The sequence below is a fragment of the Mytilus edulis genome, chromosome 7 (genome assembly GCF_963676685.1).
Source record: "Mytilus edulis chromosome 7, xbMytEdul2.2, whole genome shotgun sequence".
Taxonomy (NCBI): domain Eukaryota; kingdom Metazoa; phylum Mollusca; class Bivalvia; order Mytilida; family Mytilidae; genus Mytilus; species Mytilus edulis.
Window position 1 is genome coordinate 8911830 of NC_092350.1, and position 12633 is coordinate 8924462.

Here is a 12633-nt window from a genome sequence, read left to right on the forward strand (position 1 = left end):
TTTTTTTAACTTATATAGATAAAAATAAAACCTGAAAATGTTGACGCCAGCTGTACAAGGTGGCTAAGTAGCTACGTTAAATATATTTCCGAAAACAAATGCTAAATCAGGAATGCTTTCTATTCATTATACAATGCACTAACACATTTAAAAAATCATATTTGTTTGTAGGCTATACAGAAGGAAGTACAGAAGTCCAAGGATTCACAAGTGTCGGTCTGAACAATTTTGCTTACAACTACAACGTCAGCTTAGCCCATACGTCAGTCATTCATATCACTGTCATCGCTACAAATGCTGCAGGATTGAGACACGAGGTGCATGCTGAAGACTTGCTTGTTGACTTAACGCCACCGTATATAGATTTTATAAATGATGGAATAGGTTTGTAAATGAAAAAAATAGAATCAAATATTAATCTTTGTAAAATATTGATGTATTTGATTTAAGTTTATCATGTTTATATCAAAATACGTCGTCTTCAAAATGAAAGAAAAAGAATAATGCAAAACATTTTAATATAAAATTATGCACCAACAAGGTTTTGATCGAATTTGATTTGATGATTCCATTCAGTCATTTTGAGTAAAGTAGAGAAAAGGTGGGTATGGGTCTCCTTTAAACTGACTTTAACTTGCAATGCGAAACAACATCATTTCATCATTAATTTCATGTGTTTCCCATCCCGAGTAGGAAGACATATATAAAAAAGGAGAAATAATATTAAAATATAGATGATGTAAGCTCAATATATCATAAATGAAGATAAGCATGCGAGAGCCACAAAACGAACAGTGATTATAACAAATCATGAATTGATTTATCAACTGAAATATATACAGAACTCATATGTTTCTATATGTTTTAGGATCTGACATCGATGCACAAACTACCGATGAAGTATCTGCTAATTGGGAGGTACATGACTCTGAATCTGGGATTGATGTCTGCGAATGGGCAGTCGGTAAGTATTTGTACGAATGGTACAAAGACTTACAAATCTATAAAACTGCATTTATACAATATGACATGCTCTGTCAAATATTTTATATTAAACACATGTAGATGTCGACATAACGACTTAGTTTATAGAATGAACCAGAAAAATCTTGTCTTTTTAGAACATCTGAGTTCGGGGTTGTTTTTTTTTTGTTTTTTTTGTTGTGGTTCATGTTGCTCAGTCTAAAGTTTTCTGGTTTATTTTTGTAACATGTTAAATGCCTTTCGTCCTTATTCTTAATTAGGCATAGTGTTGTCAATTTGTTTATATAAACCAAAACTTATGATATTTTTGAAAACCATGTTTGTCATTTGCGTCCATTTTTACTAAAAACAAAACGATCCTGTATTACTTTAGGATTTGTTACATTACTTTTCGTTTTAAAACAAAGAACATAGTTTTTTTGTGTTGAGGCGATGCGAGTCCACCACCAATAAATCAATGAAACAATATTTTTATTGTAGGTTACCAACCGTTCGGCAATGAAATCCAAACATTCCGAGAATTAGTTCAAGGATTAAGTAGGGTATCAAAGGTGTTTCCCAGTAGCCAAATATCAATGCAAATGGTCCACGTGACCTTACGATGTAAAAGTAAAGCCGGATTAATGTCTTCCAAGTCTTCAAACGGTGTTAAAATATCAAATCTTCCACCAAATACAACGACTGCTGAAGTAGAAATTCTACCACATACATTAACAGAGTATAACCCTAGACATCATTATCAGGGTGATACATCATACGTAAGAGTAAAATGGACAGGATTTGAGGATCTGACTGGTGTCGATTCCTACCTTGTAAGTCGTAGTTAAAAATAAAATATTAATCTTGATTGTATGGAAATTAGCTTTGGTCGGGTCACAAAAATAACCAACCTGACTTAAAGCATGATAAATGTCAGGATTATTTATGTGTGGATTAGAATTTGCGATTTTTCAAAGTTGAAATTTAGTCAAACAAAACCCGTGTTTTCGTTGGGGAGTTCCTTTTCCTGTATTCACTCCGTCAATCGGCAACCCATATACATGTAGTTCAAAATTTTTAAATGTTTATAATAAGCCAGTGTGCATATTTTCAGATTTTTATTCTCTTCAACATTGTTAAAGTAGAAATCTTCCAGGTGACCATAGATTGTCGTATTGTTTGCGATATGTATATAAAATGATGTTTCCGTTGCTTGATACCAAACAATGACATTATTCATGGAAAAATTGCATTTATTTTTAATTTTTTTTTAAAAACCATGACATTCATCAGTTTGACTACTTTGTCATTTATATTGATTTGATCATATTTAAATGTAAACAAACATAACAATATTGCTTTAAACAATACAATTTCTTTTTTTATTTTTCAGCTTACCTTTCACAGCCAAGATAAGACAACTGTGATTTCTAAATCAATAATCGCTGAGGACCAAGATACTTCCTTCTGTATGTTAAAAGGACTAGATCTTAGGACTGGAAACTTTACCACTAGTATTAAAGCTGTAAACAAAATGTATCTTAGGAGCGAACCTGTGTCTTCAAATATCGTTGTTTCATCAAAAGTCCCTGCATTGATAGGTGTGTACACTTAAAATCTATGTAGTAGAAACAAATGTGTCAATTAGTAGACCTACGTATGTACCAACAAAAATGTGAAATATTTTAACAGTCATAAATTTTGTCTCAACGACACAAATAATCCAACTTCATCTACAGAGTATGGAACAATTACTTTTTGTCTTGTTCACAGTATTATTGTTTTATATGTTACAATAAGTTTGTTTTACATCAAAATTTAACATTTCTATAATACTGTACAAGATATTTGACGCAAACAAAATAATGTCTCATTAATAAGTATTAAGACCAACGTTTCGAGAATACAACATATGATACGATCATGAGAAAGTATGACACATTCCAGCATGACCTTGTTTGTGTATTAAAGACTAGCAATACAGTATTGCTAACATTATTTAACTATATATTCTTGTTTCTAAAATTTCTAAAATCTGTTCCAATTAATGAATGTACTAGATTATTATTTTTCATTCTGTTCAATTCGAAGTTCTGTATATCTCATTTGATTGTGCGAAATATGATTGACGGCTTTAAACGAGAACCATGTGTTTTGGTCATATAAAACCATTATAGTTATAATTTTCTCTATATAGATTTGAACAGTATGTTTTGTATCGGTTCTTTTGATCTATATTATCTACAGTACTTTTTGTTTACTTATTTACATTATGACAATTGCAGATAACCCGCACTTACAACTGGTTTTAGATAACCGTACACTAACGTCCTCTTGGGAAGATCACTTTAAAGTTCATCAACCTTTGTATTATGAGGTGTCAGCAGGAACAACGCTAGGTGGCGCTGATATTATACAGTGGCAAGAAACAAAGAACACATTCCTAGAATTCCAACTTCCTCAAAAGATCAAATCACTGAGAGATTTAACTGGATATATATCTGTCCGATGTGTTTCAGCAAATGGAATGACATCAGTGTTAAATGCTGCTGTCAAATTATAATAACATGAATAACAAACAAACTGTAATGCCGTGACCGTCCTTTCATAAATTCTGTGATACTTTTTTGTTTTTATTAGCTGGTTGATATATATGCATGAGTATTTTTGTTGATTTTATTATGAGTAAAAAGTAAAAAAATGTTTTAAAAAGATTAAACAATTATACTTTTTACAAACTAATGAATTTCAATAATATTGATAGTTATCAAAGGTTCCAGAATTATAATTTAGTACCCCCAGACGCGCGTTTCGTCTACATAAGACTCATCAGTGACGCTCATATCAAAATATTTATAAAGCCAAACAAGTACAAAGTTGAAGAGCATTGAGGATCCAAAATTCAAATAAGTTGTGTCAAATACGGCTGAAACTGTCAAAGATTTTGTTTCTAAAAATTCAAAAGAGTAGTCAATCTTTAAACAAATTCAATAGTGACATGCAAAATGGAAGCCAGCTTTCCTAAGAAACATGAAAACAGTCAAGTATTTATTAACTGCAGTGCATTAATGTAGTTTTGGCACCACACAAAATATCAGTTAACTAATGCAAAATCTGATCTATGATATGCATTTGGTACGAACATCTCACGTTTATGATTTGACCTTCATCAAACACGATAAAAAGTCATGAGCAAGTAATTACACAAAATTGACAGATTTGCAATCAAATAGATATGAAATTAAAAAACAAACACAGTCCACGTTTAAATTTGAAATAGCGAGTATCGTATTTTTAGTTTTAAAATAAAAACTAAGTTTTATGAGCTGTTGTATGTAAAAGTGTTATGATTATCATGAAAAATATATCATAAAGTAGCACGGGCTTCTCAGTACATAAGAAAATGCCTGTACCAAGTCAGGAATATGACAGTTGCTATCCTTTTGAGCTTTTGATTTTGCCATTAATTTTGATAAGAATTTTCCGTTTTAGATTTTTCTTGGAGTTTGGTATTTTTGTTCTTCTATTTTTTATGAGTAGATATTCCACGAACTGAAGGACACCTACGGGTGCGGGAGTGTCTCGCTTCATTGAAGACCCATTGGTGGCCTTCGACTGTTGTCTGCTCTATGGTCGTTGTGTTGTCAATTTGACACATTCCTCATTTCCTTTCTCAATTTTATTTTTAAGATAACGTTAAGGAGAGAAAAGAAAAACGAAAAAAAGACAAAAAATATATATACAACGTAAACATAGAAACCGTAGACTGAGCAACAAGAACTCTAGAATGGTAATCAGATTCTCCTCCACATGACTATGGCACCCGTTGTGTCTAATAAGTGTAGACCAATTATATAACATGAATTGTTATGCTTACAGGACAAATATTCTGTCTACACTCCACGATTTAAGTTTGGATTTATACATTTTACATTGACCTTTTTGCATCTTAAAGAACGATCTTGTGTGACCAAAAACAAGAATTTTGACCTTCGATTTTAGTTTTATTTTAGATGAAAAGTTATTTGAATTGAAGAACAAGCTCATTTACACCATTGTTTTACATGTCTTTCAAAAGTAAGCTTTCCGTAAAGAAAAAAAACACGATATTTTTTATGGCTACCGTTTCTGTAGAATTGAGTATTATTGATAGTTTTCAGAGCTTTGGATAAGTATTGATTGTTGCAAAATTGACGTTATGAGAGAACATACCAAGAGTTTTACCATTTTAAAAAACTCATTAAAAGCCATATAAGTACATTGTGTACATAATAAAGTTACTTATCAAACAAAAGTAACTAGGAACGACCTCTTGGCAGCTTTATAATTTTGATTATTTTAACAATTAGTCTTCCAGACGAACATGTTCATTACATAAAACATGTTCTAAATCTGCTCTCTTAATATTCTTAGAAACAGATATATAAGAGAATATGCAGAGTTTTTCACCAGAATCTGTTAAATATGAGTGATTGATTGTTGTTTACTTAATGCCCATGTGACAAAGTTCATGGATAATTACAACAAGTTTACAATTTATAAAATAGGTTTCGTAATGCAAGGGTTGTCTGAGAAAATACAGAAATCTACCAAAGACATCGGTTGGATAAGAAGCTACTGACTTGGGACAGGCCTCTATTGAAATGGTGGGTAATACATATTTGCGAGTGCTCAATGATTCCTTCTACTTGAGATAGGCCTTTTTTACGTATATGGGTTAGGTTTACTTGAAAACGCTCAAGATTCCCTCTACTTCATCTAGTCTGCGCTCAATAAAATCTTAATACGATGGATAGTATAGAAATTGTCATAATACTGTTTAAACTGATAGAGTAGGTAATACGGCAAAATTAAGTGTTGACAACCAGAAGAAGTAATGAATGCATGTGTTTATAAATCTGAAAGATCTATTAGAAATCTCCAATTTTTTATTTGTTACTTACATTGTCTTGATAGGTTGTCATTCGTTTCTTCGTTCTTAATTTTTATATCATTCGTCTCTATTCTTTCTTTATTTGCCAAAAATTCACTTCTCCCTATATTTTAGAAACCTATTGATAAGTTAGTAGTCTATACACGTGAATGAGGGTCTGGATGAGGTATACTCAATGCGCGTCAACTTTGTTCTTGTTTGGCTTTTTAACTGTTTTGATATGAGCGTCACTGATGAGTCTTATGTAGACGAAACGCGCGTCTGGCGTACTAATTTATGATGCCACTGCTGGTGGACGTTTCTTCCCCGAGGCTATCACCAGTCCAGTAGCCAACACTTCGGTGTTGACATGAATATCAATTATGTGGTCATTTCCTGTTTACAAAACTTTGAATTTTGCGAAAAACTAAGGATTTTTTTATCCAGCTGGCATAGATTACCTTAGCCGTAATTGGCACAACTTTTTTGATTTTGGATCCTCAATGCTTTTCAACTTTGTACTTGTTTAGCTATAAATATTTTGATATGAGCATCACGGGTGAGTCATATGTAAACGAAACACGCGTCTGGCGTACTAATTTATAATCCTGGTACCATTGATAATATTATACAGAATAGAATATAATAGATAAAAAGAACAGAACGAATTTATGAATTGTAAAGAAAAGAGAAAAATAGGCAAACAAAATTAGAAATCTGTTTTGCCTATTTTTCTCTATCCTTGACTATTTATAAATCAGTGTAGAAAGTAATACGTGAATGCAGATTGTTTTTCTTTTGAAAAAGAATTTTTTTCTTCAAATTGATAACATGCGGCGTACATTATATCAACTTGACATTAAAATTTTACAAGATTGATTTACGAAGTTTCTGCTGTCTTATCTATATTTTATTACATTCTTTCAATCATGGTTAATAATATTATATAATGATATAGATTATTGTACATGAAAACTACTAAAGATATAATTTATATTCATCTTCAAACGATTATTGATTGTCGATTTTATAATGCACTGATTGGAAGAGAACTTGCATAACAGTTTTTACAAATGTAGAGCGACCAACCAATTCTTAACCTTTATTTCAAGATAGTGTTGCGTGAACAGACAGAAAGCAGGATAGTTTTAGACATGAAATATTTCAACTTTACTTTTTTATATCTTTTGTTTGAGATTTTCTATGTTGGAACACACTCGATTGCATCAATGAAACTGTTAAGAGGAAAAATGTTAGAGGGATCACGAATTATGAATTTCAAAATGCCTACGCTTTACCAATGTACAACCTTGTGTCTTTCGATTCAACCATGCATGTCAATTAACTTTTATCGAGGACAAAACACGTGTGATATCAATGATAAAGCTAATCAGGGTGAACTGAAGACCGATAGTTCTGGAAGCTTCACCTACATAGAACGGAAAGATATGCCTAAGGTAAAAGGTTTCCAATCAGCAGCTAAGAGGTAGTAGGCATTTTATCAGTAGAAGTGAATTCTGTATAGTAGTCGATGTAGTACTGTAGTAAAATAGTAAAGAATTAGATGTATTAAAAGAGTAGTTGTTTCCAATCAGCAGCGAAGAGGTAGTAGGCATTTTATCAGTAGAAATGACCTCTGTGTAGTAGTAGAATAGTACGGTAGTAAAATAGTAAAGAATTAGACGTATTAAAGAAGTAGTTGTTTCCAATCAGCAGCTAAGAGGTAGTATGCATTTTATCAGTAGAAGTGACTTCTTTATAGAAGTAGATGTAGTCCTGTAGTCAAAATAGTACAGAATTAGATGTATTAAATGAGTAGTTGTTTCCAATCAGCAGCTAAGAGGTAGTGGGCATTTTAACAGTAGAAGTGATTTCTGTATAGTAGTAGATGTAGTCCTGTAGTCAAAATAGTACAGAATTAGATGTATTAAATGAGTAGTTGTTTCACATCAGCAGCGAAGAGGTAGTAGGCATTTTATCAGTAGAAGTGATTTCTGTATAGTAGTAGATGTAGTCCTGTAGTCAAAATAGTACAGAATTAGATGTATTAAATGAGTAGTTGTTTCACATCAGCAGCTAAGAGGTAGTAGGCATTTTATCAGTAGAAGTGACTTCTGTATAGTAGTAGATGTAGTCCTGTAGTCAAAATAGTACAGAATTAGATGTATTAAATGAGTAGTTGTTTCCAATCAGCAGCTAAGAGGTAGTGGGCATTTTAACAGTAGAAGTGATTTCTGTATAGTAGTAGATGTAGTCCTGTAGTCAAAATAGTACAGAATTAGATGTATTAAATGAGTAGTTGTTTCACATCAGCAGCGAAGAGGTAGTAGGCATTTTATCAGTAGAAGTGATTTCTGTATAGTAGTAGAGTAGTACTGTAGTAAAATAGTAAAGAATGAGACGTATTAAAGGAGTAGTTGTTTCCAATCAGCAGCTAAGAGGTAGTAGGCATTTTATCAGTAGAAGTGACTTCTGTATAGTAGTAGATGTAGTACTGTAGTCAAAATAGTACAGAATTAGATGTATTAAAGGAGTAGCTGTTTCCAATCAGCAGCTAAGAGGTAGTAGGCATTTTATCAGTAGAAGTGACCTCTGTGTAGTAGTAGATGTAGTACTGTAGTCAAAATAGCACAGAATTAGATGTATTAAAGGAGTAGCTGTTTCCAATCAGCAGCTAAGAGGTAGTATACATTTTATTAGTAGAACTGATTTCTTTATAGTAGTAGATGTACTACTGTAGTAAAATAGTAAAGAATTAGACATATTAAAGAAGTAGTTGTTTCCAATCAGCAGCTAAGAGGTAGTATGCATTTTATCAGTAGAAATGACCTCTGTGTAGTAGTAGAGTAGTACTGTAGTAAAATAGTAAAGAATTAGACGTATTAAAGGAGAAGTTGTTTCCAATCAGCAGCTAAGAGGTAGTATGCATTTTATCAGTAGAAGTGACCTCTGTATAGTAGTATATGTAGTACTGTAGTCAAAATAGTAATGAATTAGATGTATTAAATGAGTAGTTGTTTCCAATCAGCAACTGATTTCTTTATAGTAGTAGATGTAGTACTGTATGTAAAATAGTAAAGAATTAGACGTATTATAGGAGAAGTTGTTTCCAATCAGCAGCTGAGAGGTAGAAAACAATTTTTTAGTAGAACTGATTTCTTTATAGTAGTAGAGTAGTACTGTAGTAAAATAGTAAAGAATTAGACGTATTAAAGGAGAAGTTGTTTCCAATCAGCAGCTAAGAGGTAGTATGCATTTTATCAGTAGAAATGACCTCTGTGTAGTAGTAGAGTAGTACGGTAGTAAAATAGTAAAGAATTAGACGTATTAAAGGAGAAGTTGTTTCCAATCAGCAGCTAAGAGGTAGTATGCATTTTTTCAGTAGAAATGACCTCTGTGTAGTAGTAGAGTAGTACGGTAGTAAAAAAGTAAAGAATTAGACGTATTAAATGCAAAATTTGTTTCCAATCAGAAGCAAAGAGGTAGTAGGCATTTTATCAGTAGAAGTGATTTCTGTATAGAAGTAGAGTAGTACTGTAGTAAAATAGTACAGAATTAGATGTATTAAAGGAATAGTTGTTTCCAATCAGCAGCTAAGAGGTAGTAGGCATTTTATCAGTAGAAGTGATTTCTGTATAGTAGAAGATGTAGTACTGTAGTCAAAATAGTAAAGAATTAGATGTATTTAAGGAATAATTGTTTCCAATCAGCAACTGATTTCTTTATAGTAGTAGAGGTAGTACTGTTACAGTAGTAAAATAGTAAAGAATTAGACGTAGTAAAGGAGTAGTTGTTTTTCAATCAGCAGCTAAGAGGTAGTATGCATTTTATCAGTAGAAATGACCTCTGTATAGTAGTGGATGTAGTACTGTTGTCAAAATAGTACAGAATTAGATGTATTAAAGGAGTAGTTGTTTCCAATCAGCAGCTAAGAGGTAGTATACATTTTATCAGTAGAAATGACCTCTGTATAGTAGTGGATGTAGTACTGTAGTCAAAATAATAAAGAATTAGATGTATTAAAGGAGTAGTTGTTTCCAATCAGCAGCTAAGAGGTAGTAGGCATTTTATCAGTAGAAGTGATTTCTGTACAGTGATAGATGTAGTACTGTAGTAAATAGTTATCAAAAGTACCAGGATTAAAATTTTATACGCCAGACACGCGTTTCGTCTACATAAGACTCATCCGTGACGCTCAGATCAAAATAGTTCAAAAAGCCAAATAAATACAAAGTTGAAGAGCATTGAGGACCCACAATTCCAAAAAGTTGTGCCAAATACGGCTAAGGTAATAGTAAAATAGTAAACAGTTAGACGTTTTAAAAGAGTAGTTGTTATAGTGGTATAGTAGTATAATTTTATGTTGTACAAATATAGTAATGTCAATATATTTCCTTTTTTTTTCTTCATTAAAATAGAAGATAATTTATCAAGCTTCATGTTCAACATGAATGTATGCGATGAATATTTTAGTACACTGTGCATTTTTTACATCACTTTGGGTTTTTTTTTTTAGATTTGCTAGACTGTATATTTGCTTTGCCATGTTTGGGTGTGCCTATTTGTACGTTCGTTTTCTATATTCTAATTTTGCTAGCATAACTTTTTTTTGTTTGTTTGTTTTGTTTGTATATATTTGCTTGAAAGCAATCTATAGCTATAACTCTACCGAATCTGGTTAAAGCTTTCCTGTCGTATCGTATGCTATATTCATTCTTAATTCCTTAAATTTAGATCTGAATTTTACAAGTGAACATTACGAATGTGATTGAAAATATATTACTTTTCAATTAATCTATTTCAGGATCTCAACAATGGTGATTGTGAAACTGATACATGTGACGAAAAAGAAATTTGTATAGATAATGATGACGATACATCTAGTTGCTTAGCTAGTGAGTATTAACTAAATGTCATCAATTTTGTAGGAATTTAAGTATTTAATTGTGATATAACTTAATCACGGCAATTTTGTCAAAATTTAGATAAATTTTCATTACATCTTACAAATTTACATACTTGATATAAAAAAAAATATTAGTTCTCTGGAGGCATTCATTAAACTATGTAGATTTTTGTTATTTTTGTTATTTTTTTTTTTTTGGTGTTGTTGAACCGAATGATGTTTTTGTAGTTTTTTTCCAAGGTTGCTCTTATGTTTAGTGGTTCTTCTGTAGATGTGACCTTATTTCTGAAGTTGAAAACAGTTTAACTTTGTCCGTTGAAAAAGAATATTGTATAAAAGAGGGACGAAAGATACCAAAGGGACAGTCAAACTCATAAATCTAAAACAAACTGACAACGTCATGGATAAAAATAAAAAAGACAAACAAAAAAAAAACAACAGACATGACACAACAAAGAAAACTAAAGAATAAACAACACGAACCCCCAAAAAAACTAGGGATGATCTCAGGTGCTCCGGAAGGGTAAGCAGATCCTGCTCCACATGTGACACCCGTCGTGTTGCTTATGTGATAACAAATCCGGTAAATAGTCTAATTCGGTAGGTCACATTCATGAAAGGGAATGGGATTGTAGTTACGACGTAAGGAACCTATCCGATATTATTTGTGAAACGGTTATTCCATAACGGTCAACCAACTCGTGATGGCGTCCGTAAAATTTACGAAGGGATGATTTCAACTTCACAATTTGGAATTCTTGCTTTAATAGCTTCCTTGTTAGCAGCAACCCTCTATCAAGAAAATCATGATAGGAAATGCAAGCACGGGAATATCGTATCAATTAGGAGATATATACCCCGTATGCAGGTGCTGCTGGAATGTTGCTATTTAGAAATGGAAAGTTCACAATTGGAAAGCTGAAATCATCTCTTTTGTCGTAAAGTTTTGTTTTCAACCCTCATTGTCAATTTCTAGATATAAGTCAAGTTATAAGGCCGACTTAACTGTATCTGTGGTATCCTTTATCTCTAACTCGATGGGATAGATGCGTACCACATAGTCACCATTTTGTTTGAATTATTCAATGAAAGAACATCATCTATATAGCGGAAAGTAGAGTTAAAGGATATTGCTAACTTCTTATCTTTCTTCCTAAGAAGTTCCTGCATGAAGTCAGCCTCATAATAACAAAGAAACCAGTCGGCAAGTAGAGGGGCAAAAAAAATAATACTTTAACGTATATAACGTTATCTAACTTTAGGACATTTATTTGTTTCCTGTATTACACGGAAAATTCTCCAAACCTTTTTTCATACTAGAAATCTCCTTCGTGGGTTCTTGAAGAAATCTTGAAAGGTCTTGACCAACGTTTAATAGAGCAAAACTGTTTTGAGTATCCATAATTTAATTTCGTCTGTACTGGACTGATAGTCCGTAATTCCCGGAGAGTGAAACACAGTTTCTGATGTTTGAAAATTTTTTAAATTAATTCTGAGAGAAAAAAAGAGAGATATTGTTCAACCGATACTCATATTCATAAAATTGTATTATTTGTAATCTGAAAAATCACATATATCAGGAGAAATAAGTGCTAACTGTCGTGGGGAATACTCATAATTTGTTTTACATTTTAGTTTAACGGTGCCCGGATGCAGTTTCACATGAAAACAGTAGAGCATCATTCAACAAATTTGATAACTGATGACGGTGTAGAAAACTCTGCAAAACAAACTGTCGTCTTTCTACAATTTTTTAACAGATCCACAATCGAGCATGAATAATTTAAATAAAATTAATCCGGAAATTGATTTGAAAACTGTTTATTCTATCTTTACATTTTTAAAGATAGTG

The 12633-nt window shown here is 32.1% G+C and overlaps 1 protein-coding gene and 1 long non-coding RNA gene across 2 annotated transcripts in view; both read left to right on the forward strand.

Annotated features, from left to right (window-relative positions):
• LOC139529866 (uncharacterized) overlaps positions 1 to 3675 on the forward strand; it is a 42892-nt gene extending 39217 nt beyond the window's left edge. The window contains exons 30-34 of the mRNA XM_071325805.1: positions 172 to 384; positions 869 to 964; positions 1465 to 1796; positions 2357 to 2564; positions 3249 to 3675. Of these exons, the coding sequence (XP_071181906.1) occupies positions 172 to 384; positions 869 to 964; positions 1465 to 1796; positions 2357 to 2564; positions 3249 to 3526 (1127 nt within the window). The 3' untranslated portion in view covers positions 3527 to 3675. The remainder of the gene's footprint in view (positions 1 to 171; positions 385 to 868; positions 965 to 1464; positions 1797 to 2356; positions 2565 to 3248) is intronic.
• A 3287-nt stretch (positions 3676 to 6962) lies between these two features.
• On the forward strand, positions 6963 to 12458 carry LOC139482763 (uncharacterized). Its single transcript, XR_011654944.1, has 3 exons — positions 6963 to 7332; positions 10680 to 10770; positions 12417 to 12458. It is a non-coding gene; the product is annotated as an uncharacterized lncRNA (long non-coding RNA).
• The last annotated feature ends 175 nt before the right edge of the window (positions 12459 to 12633 follow it).